This window comes from Vitis riparia, chromosome 7, assembly GCF_004353265.1.
Source record: "Vitis riparia cultivar Riparia Gloire de Montpellier isolate 1030 chromosome 7, EGFV_Vit.rip_1.0, whole genome shotgun sequence".
NCBI classification, from domain to species: Eukaryota; Viridiplantae; Streptophyta; class Magnoliopsida; order Vitales; family Vitaceae; genus Vitis; species Vitis riparia.
Window position 1 is genome coordinate 26951574 of NC_048437.1, and position 25271 is coordinate 26976844.

General features: G+C 35.0%; 3 protein-coding genes across 4 annotated transcripts; 2 read left to right on the forward strand and 1 right to left on the reverse strand.

Annotated features, from left to right (window-relative positions):
* Window positions 1-200: 200 nt before the first annotated feature.
* On the reverse strand, window positions 201-1172 carry LOC117918219 (protein EXORDIUM-like 2). Its single transcript, XM_034834727.1, has one exon. It carries the CDS (start codon window positions 1170-1172, stop codon window positions 201-203), a length of 972 nt encoding a protein of 323 aa, XP_034690618.1.
* Window positions 1173-5062: 3890 nt separating this feature from the next.
* Window positions 5063-15233, forward strand: LOC117918528 (ATP-dependent RNA helicase DEAH13). Of its 2 annotated transcripts, none has more exons than XM_034835248.1 (15): window positions 5063-5131; window positions 5356-5442; window positions 5754-5826; window positions 5908-5982; window positions 6076-6125; window positions 6231-6291; window positions 6379-6765; window positions 6942-7184; window positions 7270-7500; window positions 9523-9636; window positions 9733-10971; window positions 11573-13229; window positions 13382-13443; window positions 14518-14561; window positions 14682-15233. In XM_034835248.1, the coding sequence occupies exons 2-12, from the start codon at window positions 5384-5386 to the stop codon at window positions 13052-13054; spliced, it is 4014 nt and encodes a 1337-aa protein (XP_034691139.1). In that variant the 5' UTR covers window positions 5063-5131; window positions 5356-5383; the 3' UTR covers window positions 13055-13229; window positions 13382-13443; window positions 14518-14561; window positions 14682-15233. The 2 variants fall into 2 exon arrangements, with proteins under 2 accessions (XP_034691139.1, XP_034691140.1); XM_034835249.1 differs by having other exon boundaries at window positions 5070-5131; window positions 5370-5442.
* Window positions 15234-17054: 1821 nt separating this feature from the next.
* On the forward strand, window positions 17055-23092 carry LOC117918618 (probable ethylene response sensor 1). The gene is given in 7 exon segments (XM_034835397.1): window positions 17055-17296; window positions 18313-19242; window positions 21237-21605; window positions 21725-21991; window positions 22274-22295; window positions 22298-22400; window positions 22580-23092. Coding segments are annotated over 6 exon segments (1908 nt in total). The 5' UTR covers window positions 17055-17296; window positions 18313-18336; the 3' UTR covers window positions 22821-23092.
* Window positions 23093-25271: the final 2179 nt, after the last annotated feature.

Consider the following 25271-nt stretch of genomic DNA (forward strand, 5'->3'; position numbering starts at 1 on the left):
CTTCTGATTACAATTTTCCTTTACTATAACACCACTTATCAATCTTCACTGTTTTTGATGCACTTACTAATTTCATAGCATATATAGAACATGCACAAGGACTACTATCTATGCCACTCGTCTTCATGCCACACCTAGCACTCTTTAACAACCCTGCATATGCTTTAATGTAACTATTAATCACTCCTTCAGTGTCCAAGTCAAGCAAGAGCCTTGCAGTTCAAACCTTTTAGGTCCCAGATTGCTGGAAGTAGAAATTTCTTGCCATTAGCCCCATAAGCATTATAGCTTGCCTTGGTCAATTTGTCCACAATCAACTCTCCGGGATATCCTGGATAAGCTCCAGGACCAAATATTCCGGGACATGCTGTGACAGCCTCGAGTGGTGCCAGTGCATTGCCTTGAAAATACCCAGTCTTAAAAGGATTAGTGGCAGCTCCGGCAAGAATGGTGGCGATGTTCATTATCATGCCATCGATGCCGACCCCATTAGGTGACACAAGCGGGTTGCCTGGTGGACCATAGGCGGGAATGGCATAAGGCCAAGCACAAAGACCTGGGCACTGCGTCCCAGGGTCTCCAACATGTGCATACACTACTCTTCCCCTCGGGGAAACAACCATGTTCTCATGAAAACCGCAGGATCCTGAGCAAAACCGCTCTACAACTACGTCTTTAGCAGTCAAAAACAGGTACACCCCATTAGAATCAAAAGGGAACACTTGGGTGTCCATCATTTTCTTCACATAGTTTGCTATTTGGGGGCGTTTGATATTCTTCCCTAGAGAACATGTTTTGTCCTCATGAAATGCAGCAACCCGGACTCTGCCAGAGACTGGCTTCCCAGCCTTGTCTTTGTACGCCAAGATTGTGCTCCACCACGTTGCGACCGTGGGCTTTTGCTGACCCCCAGAGGAACCAAGGGAAGCAAAGAAATCATGGATTGGGGCCATTTCTTGTGGAGGAAAGGTTCCATACCACACGAGGTAGATGTTGATGCTGCCCGGTGTGGACAAGAGAGGGCCTCCATGGTAGTTCAGTGTGGTGGATGTGGAGGCTAAACTAGAAGATTGTCTTGTTGGTTGGTTCAGCCCATATGAACATGGGGCAAGAGCCAAGGCAATAACAATGGCAAAGGGGAAGAGAGGAGACCTCATTGACATGTAGGCCATTTTTTTGGTTTCCATGCCTTTGTAGAGGGTCCTTTTTATAGATGGCCCCAAGTCCCGGCCTTGGATGGTAGGTGCATGATTGCTAAAGCATCCTAACTTGGCCTTGGCTTCGTGGAAGATTGATCAACGTGGCCCTACCTCATTTAAGTACTGGGTTCGCAGATATACTTAATAACATGAAGTTCTTATGAAAGATGATCACTTTATGAGGTACACGTTCACAAAATCCTAGTCCTGATCCTATCACAGTTGAGTTGATTCAATGCCCACATCAGAAAGGGCCTTTTTTATTTTTTCTATGACGATATTCCTTACAATTATCATATATCCCTGAGCATATTATCCCCATGGGCATCTTTACTCAACACCCACAAGGCTCTTTCAAGGAATTGGAAGCCATAAAATCACAGGGCTCCACCTCAAGCCCTTTGATGATTATTTGAAGGATTCGGCTGTATTATAAATGAGAATCTGACCCTACTTGGATTTTATTCACATTGGTCTCATCATGGCTAGCGTTAAACTATTACTATCAATGATGGGTCTTGGCTTGATGATAAATTCTCCTGCAGTAGATTATTATTAACCATATTCCAGGGTAGAATTTGCCGACACCAGGAAAGAATGTTGGGAAATGAACTCAAAATCTAGAAGTGGACGCACTGTTTTAAGAACAGCCTATATGTAGCTGGCGACTGCGATTCTGTCAAGTCGATTATCGATACAGTCATACCGTTGAATTCGGGGTTGAGGTTTTTGAAGATCAGTCAATTATGAACCCAACCACATGCCGATGCCTTAGGCCTTTATTTTTTTTACTGCACACGGCTTTGGTTCTGGTGGACTTCCCACATCTTGTATGGTCCCTATCAGTTGGTAATTTCATAATGTCACATCCCTTCAGATTTGACGTAGAACTGAATAGTTAAAATTTAGGATATGCTCAGGAACGATTTCTCGAAAAACAATTTTTTCAGATTGGTTTTTAAAATATTTCATTAGGGAGTATTTGGACCGGAAAATTCTTCTTAAAAAATAGTTTTAAAAAACAGTTTTTAGATACTTTTTTAGTACAAAAGTATATTTTGGAGAATTTAGAATTTTTTTCATCTTATTTCCTATGTTTTCAAATATTTTTAAAAGTAAATTTTATGTGTTTTAATTTCAATTATTCTTCCAATCCTTAGAAAATAGAAAATAAATAAAAACAAGTTTTCTGTTTTTAAAAACATTATTAAACTTTTTTTTTCTTAAAAAATGATTTTCGCCTCTAAAAACAGTTACCAATCAAACCTTCATTTATTTATTTATTTTATATTTATACAATTTTTTTTTTTTAAAAAAGCTTTCCAATAAAAAAAATTGAAAATAATTGTATACATGTTTTATGAAAAATTATCAAACATATTTTCAAATCATGAAAGACAATTTTCTGTTTTGAAAAACTATAAAACCATTTTTAAAAATAGTTTCAAAGCAAGAAGACCAAAAAAATAGAATAAAAACCGAAGAAAAAATAAGATGTGTTTCCAAAGAAAAGGTAATAATAAAATATGGGAAAGTGACTTTATTTTTTCTCAAAGTTGCTTCTCTCTCTAACAAACTTTGAATATGTATAAACACACACGTATGTATCCATGGGCCCAATTCATGGAATGATAGAATTTATATTTGACTAATCACTTTAAGGCCGCCATGCAAAGTATGATAGTACGCATATGTCATATTGCATGGGCTCCATGCAATTAATGCTGGAGATAGAGCTCATCCATCGTTATCCTGTTTTAAGTGAGAACATCTAATTTAGGTTAAGAGGAATTTGTTAATTTTATGCCCCAAATGAAAACAATAATTAATGAAATCATATTCGGTTTATTGTATTATTGTTTTCAAAAACAATTTTATATTTTTCAAAACAAAAAAAAAAAAAAACACATTTAATAATAAAAAAATTATTTTCTATTTTTAAAAACAAAAAATACATATATTTTTTAAAAAATAATCTTTTAATTTGTTACTGTTTTTATATAAATATATATAATGATTAAAAATAAAATAATAAATATAAAAAATATTTTAAATTTTTAAATAGGTTTTTATTTTATAAAACATTAGAGAATGGTTTTTAAAAACCGTGTTTTGGAACTATTAAAAAATGGTTATTGAATAATTTCACATTCTCTTGACACCCTTGTATTTTTCTTGGAACTTTGAATCAAGAGTAAGCAACCATACGTATGCCTCCCTTGGAACTTTGAATCAAGAGAGACCATGTTTGTTTCTTGGAACTTTGAATAAGAGTTAGGCTCCATATAGATGCGTACAAGGCAGTGCAGATCAGTTGTATGGAGTTCATAACCACAAAAATCAACTACTTAGGTAAGATTTACAATCCATTTGTGCATCGATGTATAGTGACAGTGCACCAACCAAATGCATGTAGACTCCTCTGATTTTGAATGACTGACCGACAAGAGAGTCTCTCTTTTTTTGAGTCTTTATCTTAAAGATGATGACGATTTATGGGATGTTTGCCTTATCTTTAGCTTTCTTTTAATAATTTAGTAATGGGTTCATCATAAAATTTATTAATTTCCAACCTTTTTTTTTTCTTCTTAATTTCCCCTTTAAGGAGTGTTTATTTATGGTAAACAAGTCTTCTAGTTCTTTAGAGAGACAAGATTTGGCTTTAGAGGGCAAACTTTTACAATCATACAAGAACCCTTTTTTAAAGTCAATAAATATTTTTGTACGTGCTCGATTAAATTTATTGAAAGAGCTTAAAACTTAAAAAAAGTGTTGGTTGAAAGTTTATTTCGACTTATACAATTAGTGTTTTCTTTTTTAATAAATTTATTATTGTTTTTTAGAAATTGTGATTTTAATTTCAAACTTGAAACCATCCAAACAAGGCCTAAGCCTTTATGATGGTACTTAAAAATTTTAAATCAAATAATTTAATCATATCAAGTCATTAAACTAATTTATCCAATACATTTTAAATAAAATACTTAAATATTAATCAATAATTATTTGATTTAATAAGTTGATTATGACCTTGATGGAATCTTCATATTTAAATGGTCTCATTGTCAATGTTTATGAATATATATATTTTTACTATATATAATCAAATTAAAATTCATTCAATTGAATCAACAATTTTAATTGATTCAATAATTTCATTATAAAATTCCAATGAAAAATATTAAATTTTTTTGAAAATAATTATGAAAATTAGTTTTTGAGAACAATTTAAAAAACCGTTATTTAATTTTTATGGAACAAAAGTTTGTTTGAAAACTTTAAATATTTTTAATCTATTTTAAATGTTTTTAAATATATTTTAAAAATAATATTTATATTTAGTGTTTTATTTTTAATTATTTTATATTTTTATATAATTATTCCTTAAAACAACCTTTAGAACAATTGAAAATAATAAAAAAATAATAATAAAATTTTATTTGAAAACACTCTATTTTTTATTTTAAGAATAAAAAATAAAAAATATATTTTTATTACAAAGGTATTTTCTGTGTTTTTGTTTTGGAAACAAAACTATTCTAAAAAATAGTTATCAAAATATTTCTCAAATTATTTCACTATCTTAGTTCTAGGAACTCAAGAAAATTGCGGTGAGTGGAGACTAACCTTCGACCAATCATCTGAATTAGGTTCATCCTACTAGGAAATTAAATTTGGGCCATGAATTTAGGGATTGGGCCCAAAATTTCAAAATATGCTGGCCTATGGGCTTGCTATCCATTTTTATATATATGGGCCTAAGCATTTGACATGGGTCAGACTGGATAGTAGCAATCAGGCCCAACTGTTTTCTCTTAAGCAGCACCGGCCCAAGCTTGTACTCTGTATTCAACTTCCTTCTAGCACTGAGGGCTTTTCCTGTTTTTCAAGCTCCGCGACGGCGTTGCCGCCACAGAGTTCCTCTGATTCCAGTGAGTCTCTTTCTTATTTCCATATATGGTTCTGTTTGGTTCTTTGGAAACTGTTTTCCTGGAAGATTTTTCATTCCTAGAATAATAATCAATGCAATAATTTTTTTTTTTGAAATATTTTTTTGTGGAAACGAAGCAAAATTGACAAACAAAAGCATATGCTCGAAAATCATGGTGATTTGGAATTAGTTTACCGAAAAAATGAAATAGTTTTTCTTCATTAGGTTTCTTGTTGTAGGAGCTAGAATTGAGATGCAGATGGAGTTGTCTTTGGAAAATTTGGAACAGTCTTCTGGACAAGATTTATGGAGGTAAGACACACTCACTAAATGTCACCTTTTATTTGGTTCCGATTGGTTCTAGAGATCAAGAAGGAATGGGAAAGAAAATAACATTTTTGAGTTTAGAAATTTTCAATGTTTGTGACCGAGGAAACAGAAAACTCTGTCCCACTAGGTCTGTATAATTTTATTTTAGTTCTTTATTGTGGATATTTCTAATTGCTATCAGTGGTTGTATTATATTTTCTATGGAAGTTGTCATGTTGTCATCAATGTCTGCGTTTGGAATTCTTTTTATTATGAATAGATAGACCTTTATTTCCTTTCTTTGCATTTGGTAGTTCAAAGGGCGATGATAGCAATGCAATCATATTGCCCGAAAAGAAAGGGAAGAAAAGGAAAGGCATGAAGCAGGTATATGCAGTGACGTGTTTAAAGTTTTATTTCTGTTATGTAATGTCATACAAGAGCTGGAATATGTTTTTCACTGTGTAGGAGCATGAAAAGTTTAAAACAAATAAAACCCGAAAGTTGAGTGCCTCTCAGAAAAGAAAGTTGAAGAAGTTGGAGGTATGTTCTTGTGCATGTGTGAGGGGTTACTAGTCTGCTTTGATGTATTACTGTGTCCTCTGGATTTGAACAACTGTCTTTTCATTTATGCAGGAGGAGAAGGAGAAATCACTTTTGCTGTCGAAAAGCATTGAGACATTAGAGTAGGTTATCATGTTGATCTTTCCTGGATGGTTGATTTTCAGTTCATTATCCATCCCAACAAAGACTGAGTGTTTACTGACTATTTTGGATGGATACATGTTCAGGAAATACAAGATTCGGGAGGACGCATTTTCACTTTTACAGTCTTCACAGAACCTTGGTCAGGTTTGTATCATTGGATTGATCTATGTTTTATTATTTAAAAGAATCACAGCAGGTTTTTGGTTTGCTCATCATGCTATGTTAATGTAGGTTGAGACAACATTGGAGAAACGTAGGAGGGCGGTACGATTTTCTAAAGCAGGTTTAGAAATGCCACATAGCGATCGACCTTTCAAGAGTCAAGATGGTGAAATGGAACCTGATTCAAACAAAATACAGTCAAAGCAGGAGTTTGATGAGAGTGATGCTATGTGGCCAAGGATGGTGCAAAGAGAAGTCCTAAGTAATGCTTCTATTTCTTTGGGCTATACTTCAGAGCTAGTTTGTAGCACTGAACTTGCTGTAAACAGTAGACATAGTCCTACTTTGCCAGCTAAAGAAGTTTCGGAGAAGAACTATGATACATCTATGCAAGATAGGAGAAATTCTACACCCACTTCAACTACTGCTGATGGCCAGAAAAACATCAAGTCAAAGGTATATTTCATGCTCTTCAGCTGGCATTAGATTATGATATAAATCAGGTGAAAAGAACTGCACATAGATGGATATGCTTTTATGTTTGAATTTAATGTATTATCTCACTTATACTCATATCCCTGTTCATATACTGCTATTGATTAATGAGAGGTTGGGGATTTGACATGGGGCAGGATGTGCCAGATTGGAATCCGAACTTAAATTTCAGGGGTACAAGCAACCTACCAGATTGTCCTCTGCAACCTATAACTACTCCAACTGTAGTGCATGTGTCGAGGCCAACTGAAGTTGAAAACAACAGGAAGGACCTTCCCATTGTCATGATGGAGCAGGAAATAATGGAAGCTATAAATGATCACACAGCTGTTATTATTTGTGGAGAGACTGGGTGTGGTAAAACCACTCAAGTTCCTCAGGTGGGCTTCATGTTTGTCATAATTTTCCATAGATTTTCTATTCAGCATCTATGTTAATTTCTGCTTTTGTTTTGTCATCTTTCAGTTCCTTTATGAAGCTGGATTTGGCTCAAAGCAGGCCAGTGTTCAAAGTGGTATTATTGGTGTCACACAGCCACGACGTGTTGCTGTCCTTGCCACAGCCAAGCGAGTAGCATTTGAGCTTGGTCTTAGTCTGGGTAAAGAAGTTGGGTTTCAAGTCAGGCATGACAAGATGATTGGAGACAGTTGTTCCATCAAGTTTATGACTGATGGAATTTTGCTTAGAGAAGTTCAGGTTTTGCTTTCACTAACTATTTAGATCTTTCTCCCATGTAATGTGAAGGACTAGACTGGCAGATTCAAATTAGTTACATTGTTTTATGAGCTCTAAAAGATGGACTACATTATCATTTTGAAGCACTTAGCTGCTTTATGCCATGATAGGTCACACTTCACTATTTTATGCTATTATAAATCTATTACAATATATTGAAGCACTTCACTGCTCTATGCTATGTTCTCTCTCTCTCTCACACACACACAGATTAGTAAGTTGACCTCCTATGGGAATTGTTAAGAGCATGATATCCATATTGAACCAAAATCTTATAAGCTTAAGCTTTTAGGAAAATTGGTAGTTTAACATGGTATCAGAGCTTGGTTTGGTGGGAGCTCATGCATTCGAGCCGCCTCTCCACAATTTGTATGTTTGTAAGTCTAGAAAGGGCTATTTGCATTTGTTTGTCTTTCTCCCTTGTCTCTCTACGTCTCTCCACATGTGGGGATGGGACTGCACATGAGAGAGGATGTTAATAGCATGATATGCATATTGAAACCAAATCCTATAAGTTTAAGCTTTTAGGAAAATTGGTAATTTAATAGGAATTCTTGCTTAGTACTTTGGATTTTCCAGCATTGTGGGAGAAAATGAAAAAAATAATGGACAGAGAAATATAAAAGAAGAGTGGTAAAAGTTTCTATTAACTGTTCAGTTAAAGAAACTCAGATTCTTTTACTTTTTTTTGTTTTTTTTTTGGTTTTAAAACCGGTTTTACTATCTGGATCCTATCAAGGAACCCACATTTTGCCATTGGCAAAGTAGTTCTGGTATACCTGAGCATTTTTTTTTATTTTTTGTTTTTCATTATTGTACACAGTCAAGTTGGCAAGTAAATAAGAATGAGTGAGGATATGTAATTTAATTGTTTCAGATTTATAGAACTAAATCCATATGTAATATATGCTATTCCTTGAATGAATAGAAGCAGGATTTAAAAGGTCAACATTGATGATTATCTCGATATTTCCAAAAACACATGTTAGGGACCTAGGGTACTATGGATAACAGAGGTTTTAAATTTTTTCCGACTCAAACATTAGCTTGGTTATACGTAAAATTAAGTTCCTAGTTGCTGTTAAATGCAACTATCAGCAGAAGAACTGGTGCAGAAGCAGGATGAAGGAAGTTGTCTCTTCTTCTAAGGAATTACTATGATGATGGGCAAACGATGAATTTAACTATGTTTTGCATTAGGAAAAAGTCCATAGGAAAGAAAGTAACTGTTTGGAGATCCACACTTCTCCTTAATGGAAAAAAAAAATTCTAGGAAAATAATTTTTGGCACTTTTTATATTAATTTATAAATTTCTTTTCATTTGCCAATCAAAAATTATTCTAGAAAAATAATTTTTTAGATTTAATCAGTTTATGGAGAATAAGTCTAGCTAAATATGAGTATCTTATCTTCAAGAAGGATTTCATAGGACTGTTATAGTCAGATTTTTGTGGTCTTTGGAAGAGTATCTCCTAAGTGGCTGTTTGTTTTAGAAGAAAAATCAGTTAAGAAGAATCTGTGGGTATATAATTGAGAACTTGTGGATATCATTCAGATGCTTTGATTAAAACGCCCCCATTATTTGATTTCTCCTGGTGATGGTATGATGCGATCATTTATTTTTATTGAAACTCGACAAGTTAGGAATTTTAATTATCTGGTTTGCTACTTGGCAATATTATACAACTATAAGTCTTAGATTTTTTTGGTTAGCTCTTTTTTGAACCTTTAATGGGTAATAGGGATTCCCCTTCTATCTAAGGTAATATGGTTTTGTTCTGTAGGACTGAGTAATCTTTTTCTTTTGATAACTAGGATTTTTAATGTTTTAGATTTGATCATCTTCTTTTTGTGGTTGCTATTTGCTTCTTTTGTTTGTGACCTCTTCAAGGTTGTATCTCCTTGTTGATAGTTACTCTTGGTCTTAAAACTTTCACATGCTTATTAGAATCATTTGTCCCTTTCCATCTTTGCTGATGCAGAATGATTTCTCATTGAGGCGTTACTCCGTCATAATTTTGGATGAGGCACATGAGAGGAGTTTAAACACTGACATACTAATTGGAATGCTTTCCCGTGTTATTCAAGTCCGCCAGGTGAAAAATAGAAAGCAGTGCTATCAATAAAACTATATGGTCCTATCGTCTTTTCTCTCTTTCCTTACTGGAATATAATCCTATGATTGATTGCAGAAGTTATATGAGGAGCAACAACAGATGATGCTCTCAGGAGTGAGAATAAGTCCTGAAAGTATGGTCCCACAATTAAAACTTGTGCTGATGAGTGCCACATTGCGAGTTGAAGACTTCATTTCTGGAAGAAGATTGTTCCACACCCCACCACCTGTTATAGAAGTTCCTTCCAGACAATTTCCTGTAACAATACATTTCTCAAAGAGAACAGAGATTGTGGATTATATTGGCCAAGCCTATAAAAAGATCTTGTCTATTCACAAAAAGCTGCCACAGGGTGGCATACTTGTCTTTGTCACTGGTCAGAGGGAAGTAGAGTACATGTGCCAGAAGCTACGGAAAGCTTCAAGGGAGCTGATGTTGAATAGTTCTAAACAGAATATAGGGAATGAGGTCACTGCAGTCTCTGAAATGAACTCTGTTGGAGGAATTAATATAGAGGAGATCAATGAAGCATTTGAGATTCAAGGAAACTCAGCCAACCAGCAAACTGACAGGTTTAGCATATATGATGAAGATCATGGTGATCTAGATGAGGATGATTCAGACTCATCATATGATTCAGAGACAGAGAGTGAATGGGAAGTTCTTGGTGATGATGGGAATCCATTGGACCTGAAAACTTCAGAGGATGATGGTAATCTTGTAGATATTTTAGGAGAGGATAGGAGTCTTGCTTCGCTTAAGGCTGCTTTTAATGCTTTGGCTGGGAAAACTGCAATAAACCATAATTCCAAAGGGGAAGAAGTTGTACCTGATACTCCAGGCAGATGCTCAGACCAATCCAATCCTAATATGGGAAAGAAAAGGGATGGAGAAAATGATCTTTCTGCTGGTGCATTGTGTGTTCTTCCTCTTTATGCCATGTTGCCTGCAGCAGCGCAGCTTCGTGTATTTGAAGAGATCAAAGAAGGAGAGCGGCTTGTTGTGGTTGCCACTAATGTGGCTGAAACCTCTTTAACCATTCCGGGCATAAAATATGTTGTTGATACTGGAAGAGAAAAGGTCAAGAATTACGACCATTCTAATGGCATGGAAACATATGAAGTCCAGTGGATAAGTAAGGCATCAGCTGCCCAACGTGCAGGAAGAGCTGGAAGAACTGGACCTGGCCATTGTTACCGTCTTTATTCTTCTGCAGTTTTTAACAACATACTTCCCGATTTCTCTATGGCTGAAATATTGAAAGTACCTGTTGAAGGTGTCATCCTTCTCATGAAGTCCATGGATATTGATAAGGTGGGTTCTATATGTATTTTTAATGCTGGTTTATTGCTTGATTGTTCTCCTGGTAAATCTTTCGATATATTTATGGTTAACCAAAGGATGATTAATGGTGGTGTGCATGTGTTGAGATTTGTTTATTGGAAGGCGGCAACATACATTGATGGAATCTCCTGTTTCACAACAGCACCTAAGCAGTTGATTAGGAACATATTGAAAACTCTAGATCGCCATGCTCTTTTTAATTTGTTTGAACTAAAAGGAAAAAAGAAAAAAAAGAAAGAAAGAAAAAAAAAAGTAATGAATGGCATGGCTCAGTTGTATGATTGGTTAACAATATGGGTGTTAGGGTCTGTTGCCTGATGGATTTTCCCCACCTCCCATCTCCCTGTACAGGGACATGCATCATGCACGGTGCTGCTTTAGTTTAGACACTCATTGTTTGGTTTGGGCAATAATTACGCTAGGTTTTCTTTTTTCCTAAGTTAATGTCACTGAACTTATTCCTGGATTTTTTTGTGGGTATTTTTGTAACTATGGAATACAACTTTATTTGCCTAATTTTTCTTTAAAATTTGAATTCTTGCTTATTTTAAGATTTCTGCCTATATTCCAGGTTGCAAATTTCCCATTTCCAACTCCGCCTGATGCCATCGCCTTGGCAGAAGCAGAACGGTGCTTGAAGGCTCTTGAAGCACTTAATAGCAAAGGAAGACTGACACCTCTTGGGAAGGCTATGGCACATTATCCCATGAGTCCTCGTCACTCCCGAATGCTGCTTACAGTTATCCAAATTATGAGGAAGGCAAAAGGTTATGCCCGAGCCAATCTGGTTTTAGGATATGCAGTTGCAGCAGCAGCTGCACTGAGCTTACCAAATCCTTTTGTTATGCAGTTTGAAGGAAACCACACTAGTAATGATGGCTTAGACCAGGTTGAGAAAGCTAATACCCCAGTTACTGATGAAATTGTTGATAAACAAGATAAGTTGAAGAAGAAGAAACTGAAAGAAACTGCTAAAGTGTCACGTGCAAAATTTTCTAACCCTAGCAGTGATGCTCTGACTGTAGCCTATGCTTTGCAATGTTTTGAACTTTCTGGAAGTCCAGTTGAATTCTGCAATGAGAATGTGATGCACCTGAAAACCTTGGAGGACATGTCCAAGCTGAGAAAGCAGCTACTTCAACTGGTATTTAATCAAAGTACCATTGGTGCTTTGCATGAAGAATTTTCATGGCCTCATGGAACCATGGAGGACACAGAACATGCTTGGAGGGTTTCCTCTGATAAACATCCTCTTTCACTGAATGAAGAGGAACTCTTAGGCCAAGCTATCTGTGCTGGTTGGGCAGATAGGGTTGCTAAACGCACTAGAGCAATCTCAGGGTCATCAGAAGGTGATAGAAAAGCTAAAGCAGCTCGGTATCAAGCTTGCATGGTTAAAGAAACTGTATTCCTCCATCGTTGGTCATCTCTTTCAAGATCAGCCCCAGAATTTTTGGTATACAGTGAACTCCTGCATACAAAACGGCCATACATGCATGGAGTAACGAATGTGAAACCAGATTGGCTTGTTAAATATGCTGCACCTTTGTGCAGCTTCTCTGCGCCCCTTACAGATCCCAAACCTTATTATGAACCCTTAGCTGATCAAGTGTTTTGTTGGGTCATTCCCACTTTTGGTCCTCATCTATGGCGGCTTCCTTTGCATGGTGTGCCCATTAGTGACAATGCGCAACGTGTGTCTGTTTTCGCTTATGCTTTGCTTGAAGGCCAAGTATTGCCATGCTTAGGATCTGTCCGGAAGTACATGGCAGCCCCTCCTGCTAGCATTTTGAGGCCAGAGGCATTAGGTCAAAGGCGTGTTGGGAATCTTCTAAGTAAGTTAAAGTCCAGGCCAAAGACTATTGACACCTGTTCGATGTTAAGAGAAGCGTGGAGGGAGAATCCCAGGGAATTACATTCAGAGATTCTGGATTGGTTTCAGGAGACTTTTCACAAGCAGTTTGAAGTGCTTTGGTCACAAATGCATCTTGAAGTTCTCTTAGATCCTCAAGAACGCTTCCCAAAAAAGAAGAGAGGGAAAAGGAAGAAGTAAACAGCTTCTGTAAAAGCTGCACTGGAAATGCCTATACCAACTAAATCTTTTGGCTGTCAGTAAATATTTTCTCAAAGACCTTGCAGAAATTTATATGTAAGAAGGAAACAAGCTTTATAAATTTAAAACGTTTGTTGCCTCAAATTCATTTAATGTGTGGCAGCCGCGCAATGAGGTAATCTTTTGAAATCCACATATTTTATCTTCTTTCAATTCAAAGAATTTGTTTCACTCTCAAGTAATTTCTGGCTTTTACTGCAGAATCATTGAACTTGGCTTCTCTCGTTTTCTGAATACTTCTCTTTGTATCTGTCAAATGTGATGCAGGGCCAATTCTCTTTATAATTCTCTTCACACAATGGATGGAACTTGATATAAACAGTTAATAGGTACTGTTGAACTAAGATTGACTTTATGCTTTTAGCTTTATGATTTTAGAATCAATTGGTTAAATGGGATGAAATAATTTCAATATTTGTGAATTTATCTCCTCATATGTTTTTGTTTGAAGAGTAACCCATTTTTGACATAAGTGCTCTTTACTATTTCAAGCATTTATAGTATGTTTTATAAGAAAGGGGTTATTTTTATAACAAAGATTAGGGTATTTTTGTCAAAATGAAGTAAAAAATGATGAAGGGTTACATTTCCAAAATTGGGTTTCCAATGATGACCCTATTAATCATATAACCCATAATTTTATTATTCATGCCAACCTGCTACAATGCCTTAGGCTGTTATTTATAGCTTGACGTTTCTATTTTTGGTTTATTTTTCATCACCATATACAACAAATATACATCTAGTAAATCTCAATTTCTCAATTTCTTTACTTCTTGTATTAGACCTTGACCATGTTGGCTTCTGGATTTGATGAGATCGAGTCTTACGAACATTGGGGAAAGAAATATTGACATATAGCCATTTGAAATTGTTTGTAATTTTGTTTCTCTTTGGTTTACCTGATGCGGTTAACACAAGTACTTCCTTCAGGTCTGATATTTTCTTTGGCTGATGGTGTATGCTTTTTCCCCTATAATTATGTTCCTTTGCTTCTTCTGGACACATTTGGGCTTTTATGGATATCTTATGGGAATAGAATCAGATCTAGGCCCAAACCGATGAGAAAGATGGGAGGTTCTGCTACATATAATGGTTGAAATTTGAAATGGGAACTGTTCTTGAAATCCAGAGATGGGTTTCTATGTGCAGCTACTATTCATAATCTCTTCAAAGCCTATGACAAGTAAAATTGGCTCATAATAAATTCCATGCCAAACATAATGAAAGATTCCACAGGCAAAACAGTGCCAAATGCCCCCTTAACATCTATACTTGTGGAAAAGCAATATACAGTCAAATCTTGCCTTTTGTCCTGTGTAATATCATTATTTTGTTGTTTTACATCAATTCTTTAATTGCAATCTCACCTTTTTTTTTCCCTCTTCTGTCATTTGACATAGGCTTCTGCCATGGATGAATTTTGCTGCTGATCATCATATAAAATGTACCACTCTTCACCTTCAACACTTCTTCTGAGTAGCAAAGAGTATAATATTTATACAAATCTTGATGTCTTATTTATTCAGTGCTGGTCTCATCACCCTTTTTTCCCCTCGTCTTTCAGCTAAGCTGCCACTGTATGTACACTATTGCAACCGAGGCAACATGGTCTACAAAACACATCTTGAATCCTTGATCATAGAACCCCCTGTGCCCCATTCCTCAATTTTGGGCATTGAGTGAAAAAAGTTCTCTCTGTCATGTCTGGAGTACAGCTGGCATTTTGTGCAACATTTATTGCTGAGTTTGGATGCCTTGTTGTAACTTGGAAAAAGTCATGAAAAGAAAGCTCCATTACCCATCTTTTGGCATTGTACTTGTATGATTGGTCTTTGCAATGTTTGTGGGAATAGTATTGAGTGGGGCCAAACCTGAATGAATTGTGTTACACACACTTTCTTATCAATTTTTGGATAGGCTTTGTGGCAGGTGTTGTAATCTGTCAATTAAGGGTTTTCGTAGGTATCGAAAAGGTCTCATTTGACCCCTTCAGGCCTTCACCAACGGGTTCCATTCAGTCATATGTCCTAGTTTCTTTCATATGTACCCTTATATTCTTGCTTCCATTTGTTCACATCGCTGTTCGATGGTATAAATTTTATTACATATTTAACTATAGAGTTCCGCGGTATCATGATTCGATATTTTAGTATTTTTCCAAATTTAAAAAGATTGTTGTAAAGTTTTGTTAATTCTTGGAGATTTATTTTTCAGATAAATTATCGGTTACAATTTTTAATATATCATTGAGATTTATAACCCGTTTTACAGTGATTATAGGAAATATTTTTAATATTTATAATACTTAAAAAATTTTATCATTCAAGCGTTAGAAAACGTACTTTTAATATTTGAGTCATTTTCATTCAACTTTTTAAAGGTTTGAGCTAAATATAGTGAAGTCAGGGAAAGAGTCGATTTTATAGTGATTATAGAAAGAAACATTTTTAATCTAAAAAGTTTTTTTTTTTTTTTTAACTTGGGTATTTGATAAATTTTAAGAAACACTTATAAAATTTTTAAAAAAGATTTCTAATGTTAAAAAATTATTTATAGTATTAAAAAATCATTTGTAGTGTTATATGGAGAAACATTTGATATATGATTTTTTTAAAAAAATATTTCAAAAAAAATATTTTCATTGAAAATATTTGGAATAAAAATAATTATAAAAAGTGTTTTTATCTTTAAAAATGTTTTTGAAAAAAAAATGTTTAATAAAATTTAGGAAATATTTTCAAAAATCTAAAAAATTACTTATAGTATTAGAAAATATTTATTAAAAAAATATGATAAATAATTCTTTTAAAAACACTTAAAAAAAACACTTTAAATAGAATTATTGTTAAATATATTTTAACTAAAAAGACTTTGAGAGAAAAAAATTTAATTAAAAATAGCTTTTATAAAAGATACTTGAACTAAAAACACTTCCAAATAAAAATATTATCAAAACATATTCTATTTAAATTAGAAATTTTATTAAATATCTTTTAATATTTTTAGTTAAAAAGGAAGATAAGCGAAGTTAACAAACGAGAAGGTGAAGAGGTATTTGGTAAAATTAAAGGCTCGGGTGGCCAACTGACTTGAGAATGGACCAGGGTTCATAGCCATCATAATCAAATCCACTTTCCGAGTCAAATCCCACCAAATTTGGGCTTTTGTATTTCCTTTTAATAACCCTGATTTCGTTTTATTTTTTTTTAATTCACATTTTGCATCATGCTCTTTTACTTCCCATAAATTACAAAATTAACCCCAGAAAAGTCTAAAGATACACAATAGGGTTGTCTCGCACCCAGCACTCTCAGCCGCCATTGTTCTAATTTAAAATTTGACGCCAAAAACCCCAAAAATACCATCATATCCTTTATTCACACCCATCGAAAATACCATCATATCCCCTTCTTTCAAAGAAAAAGGGAAAAGAAATGAGAAGGGAAATGGAGTGAGATGGGGTATATTTTGGATTAAATTCTAAATAAAACAATTATTTGCAAAAAAAAAAAGATAATTTAGGTTGGAGCTTGCCACATTTTCTAATATTGGGGGCTCAAAATTAATTAAAAAAAATATTTGGTTAAAAATGATGAAATAATCCTTAAAATAAAAAATCTAATTCTTTTCATGTTTTTTTTTAAGAAAAGTAATCCATTTTTTATATAAATATTATTTTTTATTATAAGTATTTATATGTAGTTTAAAAAAAAAAGGTTATTTTTATAATAAAATAATAATATATTTTTGTCCGAATGATGTCAAAAAGGGTGGGCGGTTGAATTTTAAAAATTGGGTTTTTAGAGGTAATTTTAATCAAATAACCTAAAAAAACTTATCAGCCCTTCCAACCAATAAAGTAAAATAAGTGGGTCCCGCCATCAATTATAAAACGTAGGTTCATGCACCGGATGAACGGAAATGACCCACACGAGGGACTTCACACGTGCCAGCATCTGAACTCGCGCGTCTGCCCTTCTTGTCCGTGAAGCTGTAAGCTTTTGCCATTTGCCTTTCCTTTGCCTCTCTCGCCATTATTCATTCGCCACTTTCACCAACCGAACCTCAGTTCCAGCAACTGCACCATGAGAAGATTTTCTTCGACCATCTTTCACTTCACATCACAGGCTCAATCTCTTCGCCTCGGCTCTCCTCCTCCATCTCCTCTTACTTAACTCGGTAACTTTTATTTTTTTAAGATGTGATTTTCTATTGATTTAATCTTTTTTGTTTGATGAATTCGTATTGAAGTTCGTTTTTGTTGTTGTTTGCATTCCGAGTGGGACTTGTGTGTGACTATATGTAGATTTATTTTTTTATTTTTTTTTTAATTTTTAAATTTGTTATGTTTGATTGTGGTAAACTAGGTTTAGGATATGGTAATTTTGATCTGTTTTTCCTTTTTTTTTGGTAGTGATTTTTCAGCGCGTGAAATGAATGGAAATTGGCGTTAACTTTGATGGTGTTCACTTGTGTAGCCTTGATGTTTCGGGGTTCTGAATTAAATTCGAGATATGAGTTTTCTCATTGTAGTAATCCATGAAAACATCAAGAATATTATGCCATGGATACAATAGATCGAAGTGTCTTGTAATGAAACACAAAATATAAGATTGCATAGTAGAGAAATTTGACATGGATACTTACCTTTACAATATGAAGAAAACCTCCCTTGCAACTCTAGAAGATCTGCTCCAATTGTCCTGGCCATAGCAATCTCGATGCATTTTCATAACAGTTCCTATGCATATGAGTTTTGTAGAAAGTGTGGTTAAAGACTAGCGAGATCTTGATAGAGAAGAAATCTCCAGAAAACCTTAGCTCGTCTTCTCTCCTCAAGTTATCTAGACTATTTGTTTAATTTGATATTGTTAGCTGATTGTTTTGAAGTTAATATAATGTTGATGGGCTCATTTTAATTCATAAGCGAAGTAGTCTGTAGTTCCTTGCGGTGTTTTCTGTTGTTTTTTCTAATTGATAAGTAAATAGAAGACATCTATTGTATAGAATGAAAGAGATCTCTGACTTCCACAAAGGGATTTTGATATATGTCCAAATTAAGCTTCCCATTTGATAGTCTAGTCTTGGAAATCAGAAAATTCACTCTGTTAGCTAGAGTGGTCAATTCAACTTTGTAAGCTCTGTTGAACAATGGTGCTATATTTATGGCAGAATCTATTTTGTGGTATTCTCAGATTTACCAGTGGGATTGTTCGACGATGGAGTCTTGTGATTGCTTTGACACACAATGGCCCGCTGATGAACTTCTTGTGAAATATCAGTATATATCAGACTTCTTCATTGCCCTTGCGTACTTCTCCATTCCTCTGGAGCTTATTTATTTTGTGCAAAAGTCTGCATTCTTCCCATACAGATGGGTGCTAATGCAGTTTGGTGCTTTTATTGTTCTTTGTGGAGCAACCCACCTAATAAACTTGTGGATGTTCTCCATGCACTCCAAAACTGTTGCTGTGGTGATGACCATTGCCAAAATTTCTACCGCTGTGGTATCATGTGCAACAGCTCTGATGCTTGTCCACATTATTCCTGATCTGTTAAGCGTTAAAACTCGGGAACATCTTCTAAAGAATAAGGCTGAAGAGCTGGACAGGGAGATGGGCCTTATCATGAAGCAAGAAGAAACTGGTAGGCATGTTAGAATGCTGACTCATGAAATTAGAAGCACGCTTGACAGACATACCATTTTGAAGACCACTCTTGTTGAGCTGGGTAGGACTTTAGGCCTGGAGGAATGTGCATTGTGGATGCCATCACGAACTGGTATGACTCTGCAACTTTCTCACACACTAAGCAACCAAATACCTGTTGGAAAAGATGTGCAAATAAACCTTCCTACGGTTAATGAAGTCTTCAATAGCGCGGAAGCAATACGGATACCATATTCATGCCCACTTGCAAGGATCAGACCAATTGTGGGAAAATATGGACCACCTGATGTTGTTGCTGTTCGGGTGCCTCTTTTACATCTTTCTAATTTCCAAATTAATGATTGGCCTGAACTCTCTGCAAAAAGTTATGCTGTGATGGTTTTGATTCTCCCTTCGGACAGTGGTAGAAAATGGCGTGAACATGAGTTGGAGCTTGTTGAAGTTGTTGCAGACCAGGTTCTCTTTGATTCTCATCTCTTTTTATCAGCTGCCTTGTATAAATGTTAGGTCTGACCCAGCATTCCTATGTGGTAAAACAGACTCTGTTTAGGCTTTTTAAAATTTTTCTGGGTTGCTTGTGTTTTCTTGTAGGAGGTTATACAAATAAGTTCACTTGAATGGACAAAAAGACCCTCAACATTTGTCCTCTTGTTAATATTACTCAAAAAACTTGGAGGCATAAAAATTCTTTCATATGTCAAGAATGCCAGAATTTGCCTTTCATTGTAACTAGCCAACACCTGTTTATCCATTTTTCAGACTAACACAGATCACATATATTCCCCATATGCTGGGGAACTTGGTGCTGATTATCTTGCATATGCAATGCAACCTTGTAAAATATATCCTAATAGAAATTTGTTTTGGTTCATTTTTCTACCATATGCAACATAGTACATATTTACTTGACCACTGGTCTAGAGCTCATATTTCTTTTCTTTTGAACCAAACAATACAATGTGGACTGTCCTTGAGGATGATCCTAGAAAACCTTCTTTCTGCATTTGAGCTGGTATCATCTGATTTTGTTCACATCTTTCCAATTTTTTTCCTTTTTACTATGCTTTGTCTTGTTAATTTTTTTTTTTGGGTGATATGTTTCTCTAAGGACATAAATTTAAATTGTGCATGGTCCATTCACTTAGCTATCAAATTGGAAAAGAGACTAATTCTTGAATGTACTAATACAACCATTACTCTTTGTTCATTATTCAGAAATAAAAATCCAAGTTGCTATTGACCTTTTAAAGTAGCTCTAACAAGGTTATATGGAATCTTAATCTGGCATCATTGAAATGAAACACACACACACACATGCAATAGAAAGAATATGACTTCATGTTATTTATTTTTAGTAGGTGGCTTTCCTTATGTTAATTATCACATTCATGGACAAAAAATCAGTGTTATGTTATATATTTTTGCATAATACCTCAATTTTATTGATTAATCTATCAGATATCCAGCAGTATTGATGGCCCCTGTCAGTATTTCTTCAAGATCTCATTAAATGAATATTTATATCATCTTATTAGTGGAAATATTGCTCAATGCTGATAGTTCCATGTGTTGATATTGTGATTTTATGAATTGATAATTGAGAGAACTTAATTTCATTCATGATCAAATAAAACCACCTTTTTCTTCCTCTGCTTCCCATATGTTCTGTCTGTTGTTTTTCATTCTTCCTGATTTCTTTCTCTATATTTTCATCCTCTGCCAGCAATACTTGTACTCTTAGCCCAAAAAGGGAAATCTCCTTCTCTTTGATCTCAGTCTGTCCTATATGTCACTTGTCTACTTATTCATACTCACTCTCATCGCATTTCAGAAAAAAATCATTAAAAATCTGTGTTACTGTATTAAATTTCACAAAATTTCCAGAAGCTTCATGAGTTCCAAGAAATTTTTTTTTTTTTTTTTTTGATAAGTATGAGTTCCAAGAAATTTATGACTATGATACATACATGCGCCCATATTTTGGATCCTTGAAATGTCCTTTCATGATTTCCGGAAGGCTTCCACTCCACACATATGAGAGCATAACCACAGGCAAAAGTCCTGTGTCCCAATATGTGTAGACTGTTGTACTATCGTATATGAAAATCAAATTTACAATTGGAAGATGGTGAGAAGTTCTTTTCTGATCTTTGCACCAGCTTGAGGCAGAGTTTTGGATTTTGTTGTAGTTCATGTGGTGTCTAGTATATTGATTACTTTTAGCACTATGAAATAAGTCTTATGAGAGGGAGAGAAACCTAGAGCTCTCTCTGTTCCCTTTTTTGATCATCTATTCCTTTCTTACTTCTTCATTCTTCCTTGTGTCATTTTGAATCTAAGTATCTATTGCACTAAAATCAACTTTTGTAGACTAATGTGTGTGCATTGGTTCTCAATTATTCATTTATGATTTTCCATAACCTCAAATGCTCAATTTGTCATCCTTTCAGGTAGCTGTTGCTCTTTCTCATGCAGCGATTCTGGAAGAGTCTATGCGAGCCCGTGATCAGCTTATGGAGCAGAATGTTGCTTTGGATCTTGCTCGACGAGAGGCAGAGACAGCAATTCATGCTCGCAATGATTTCCTAGCTGTTATGAACCATGAAATGAGGACACCTATGCATGCAATCATTGCATTGTCTTCATTTCTTCTAGAGACTGAATTAACTCCAGAACAAAGGGCAATGATAGAGACTGTATTGAAGAGTAGCAACCTTTTGGCAACACTCATTAATGATGTTCTAGATCTTTCTAGACTTGAAGATGGTAGCCTAGAACTAGATATTGGAACATTTAATCTTCATGCGGTGTTGAGAGAGGTAACTCCCCTTGACTCACTGCTTGAACATGTTTTGATTCATTTGAATATTATCTTGACACTCTTGCATTTATATACAAGCATTATGGTTATATAATTGATTTCCTTTTTAAATTATAGGTTGTTAACTTGATAAAGCCCATTTCATCTATAAAGAAGTTATCAATGACTTTGATTTTGGCGCCGGATCTACCTGAGTGCGCAGTTGGTGATGAGAAACGGCTTATGCAAACTCTCTTAAATGTTACGGGCAATGCTGTGAAGTTCACAAAGGAGGGTTATGTTTCGGTTATCGCATCTGTTGCAAAACCAGAAACTTTAAGAGACTGGCGGACCCCTGAATTTTATCCAGTGCCCAGTGATGGCCACTTCTACTTAAGAGTGCAGGTTCATGAGTAGTGAATTTCAATTTCATTCAGTTCAACTTAAGTGGGTTTTCCATCCATTGCATAGCTTGAATCCATGCATTTGTGATGCTTGACTTACCCTTTCTATGTCACAAGATTCAAGTGATCTGGTGTCTTATCTGCATATGATCAGTCACATAGAATGTCCATTTTCTGCACCTTTGTGGTTACCTGCATTTTTGACATTATTTGAAAGCTGAAACAACTCAGGTTATTCTTACCGTTTCACTTGATGTTAACCCTAACATCTCTCTTGCTGCAGATCAAGGATTCTGGCTGTGGTATTGCCCCCAAGATATTCCACTCCTTTTTACCAAATTTGCTCAATCACGAAATGGATCTAATCGAACTAACAGTGGTGTTGGCCTTGGACTCGCCATTTGTAAACGGTATAGTAAGAAAATCCCATTATTCTACCAGAAGTTAAAAACGGTCACAAGGAACATTTAGTTCTTCCACCACCATAATTTTCCAACATTCTATTTCCTAGTGTTGAGTGAATGGGTGTTGGCATTTCCTGGTATAGCTTATGTTTTAATTCTCTGTATGCCTTTGAAAATGAAACCAGGTTTGTAAGCCTCATGGGTGGTCACATTTGGATTGAAAGTGAGGGGCCGGACAAGGGCTGCACAGTTACATTCGTCGTCAAGCTCGGCATTGGCAATAATCCAAATGAACCATCAGCGCAGGCAGCTGTACCAAGGGGTCGAACAAATCACGGAAGTGCAGATCTTGCCGGACATAGACCGGTCTTTAGAGAGAATGCTAGAGTTGCTTCCCCCTTCCCACGTTATCAAAGGAGTCTTTAGATGGCCCCCAATGGAGCAGATGATCCGAGTGCCAAGGTATGCGAGGATTTTACCTTCTTTTTTTGGATACCATAAGAGGGTAGAAGCAAGTGGTAGTATTTGTGGAATCTCAGCATCTGATAAAGAGAAAACAAGGTTGGTTGAAGCAGAATGTAAGAGCAAGATGTTAAGCAAAAGCAACCTACGAAATTAGTTAATCATGTCATATTTTTGTTGGATGTTAATTTCTAGTCCGGTTGGTAGTGTTTTAAAAAAGCGCTTTTAGATTAAAAGTGTTTTTAAAGAAGAATTAGATGTCTGATAAAATTTAAAAAACACCTTTAAAATGTTAAAAATTCGCTTATAGAAACACATGAGGGGTGATTTTAAGAACATCAGTGGTGGGTGGGTGTTGTAAGCTGTAATCAACCCCCATGTATGGAAGCATGCAATAATGTGTTATACCGAGGTCAAAGCGCCGCCCTCATATCGTGCCTGTTGTTGATAATACCTCCCTTCTATGCACATAGCTGGGTTGATGGAGTCAGATGAAGCTTCAGAATTTGGAGTTGAAATCTCCAAACAGCACTTAATTTTATTTATTTTTTTATAAAAAGGGACGAACTCCCTTTCCTTTTGATTTCATTGCTTATTTCCCTTAGAAATCATTCCTTCTTACCCCTATTTGGAGGAAATTTATTTTTTGAAAATGGAGGGCAGGCAACGATTAAGAATGTTTTTGAAAATGGTTTTTAAAAAGTAGTTTTTGAAAGCAATTTTAAAAATATTTTTAAATAAAAATTTATTTGAGAATTTAGAATATTTTGCACCTGTTATTTATTTATTTTTAAATATTTGTCAGAATAATTTTTATTTACTATTATTTTCTATCATTATTCATATTTGTATGATTATATTTTAAAATAAATTTTAGAAAATACTTAAAAACAATCAAAATATACTCTGAAATATACCTCATTGTTATAAAAATTCCTAAATGATTATATTATGTTAAAAAGTGATCAAATGTATTTTCAGGAAGACAATTGACAATTCCCAAATAGGGTATATGTTTCCTCAGAGTACCTAGGGGAACATTCCATTTTCACCATGAAAGAATGCTTGAACAAAAATGTCCTTATTAAATTATGATAATTATTTTAAATTGATTGGATCTAATGTTTAATTATATTAAAGTTAGATATTAATTAATATAATAATACTAAAATTTTAATGATATGCCTTTTAAAAATTAAAAAGAATGGTTTAATGACATCTAAGCAGTTTTGTTTCTTGAGTACATATTTTAATTTCATTTTTTTCTTAATTTATTGACTGCATTAAATACATATTTCAATTTCTTTTGAAATGAAAGATATAAAACACATGAAAGGTAAATTAATGAACAGAAGAGGCGATCTCCAAGAGAGGGCAAACTCTAATAATATATGCTTTATGTGTTGCAGGGAGAATCCTTTGATTATATCCTACTTCACCTTTTATCCCTTTTAAGCTGATATAATTTCTTTATAGAGAAGAAAAGGATGTGAAAAACTAAGTTGGAACAAAATGATCAAAAGTTCAAATTTTCATTCCTTTATAATCGATTAAGCAAATTTGTAGTTGTATCAGTGCCAAAGCGATCCAGAATGGCTTCCCCGAGATTCGAACTCAAAACCAAGACCCTTGTTGTCCCCTCCTGGTACCATTGAGCAAGTTACTCAAATGGCACCAGGATGGTAATAACTAATAACAAAAACCTTGGTCTTGAGTTTGAATCCTGAGGAGGTCACTCTGGATCGCTTTGGCACTAATACAAATGCGTTCCTAGGATTTGAACTCAAGGCATGGATACAAATGTACAACACTCTTAAGTGTCGTAACTTCGAGACCTTCCTTCTGGTGTTCTTCTCATAGGTCCATTGTACACTGGCATATTATCTTCTTTTTTCTAATATACATATATCCATCTTTACCCATCAAAAAAACAAAAAATTGCTTGTAAACACATACGAGGAACGACTTTCTTAAACATGGTACTATCGTAGTGGTTGATGAAAAAGGTCAGACTCGTGCGGTTAGATGTGCCTACCTTTTGTGTTGGTGGTTGAGGATTCGGTGCGTGCATTTCAGTCACTGCCTTCAATATCAATTCATAGCATGGGATGAAGAAAGGAGTCACAGGTGTGCTCAAAAGTGTTGTTCCAACTTCCAGTCTGGAAATACCTTCCAAGTGAAAAGCACTACTACCACGCATCCAAATGCACCATTCCATCAATTCAGCATGTAATATACCTTTTCATCATATAGACAGATTACATCATCTCTTTGTTTCTCTCTGTCAATAGATACAAAAACTAATTCAATAGTGAGACACTGGGATCCTCATCCACTCTTTTTTGTAACTTCTTTGTATCCAACCCCAGTAATAAGCCATTCTTCCGTATGGATGTTCACTGTGTGCATAGTCAG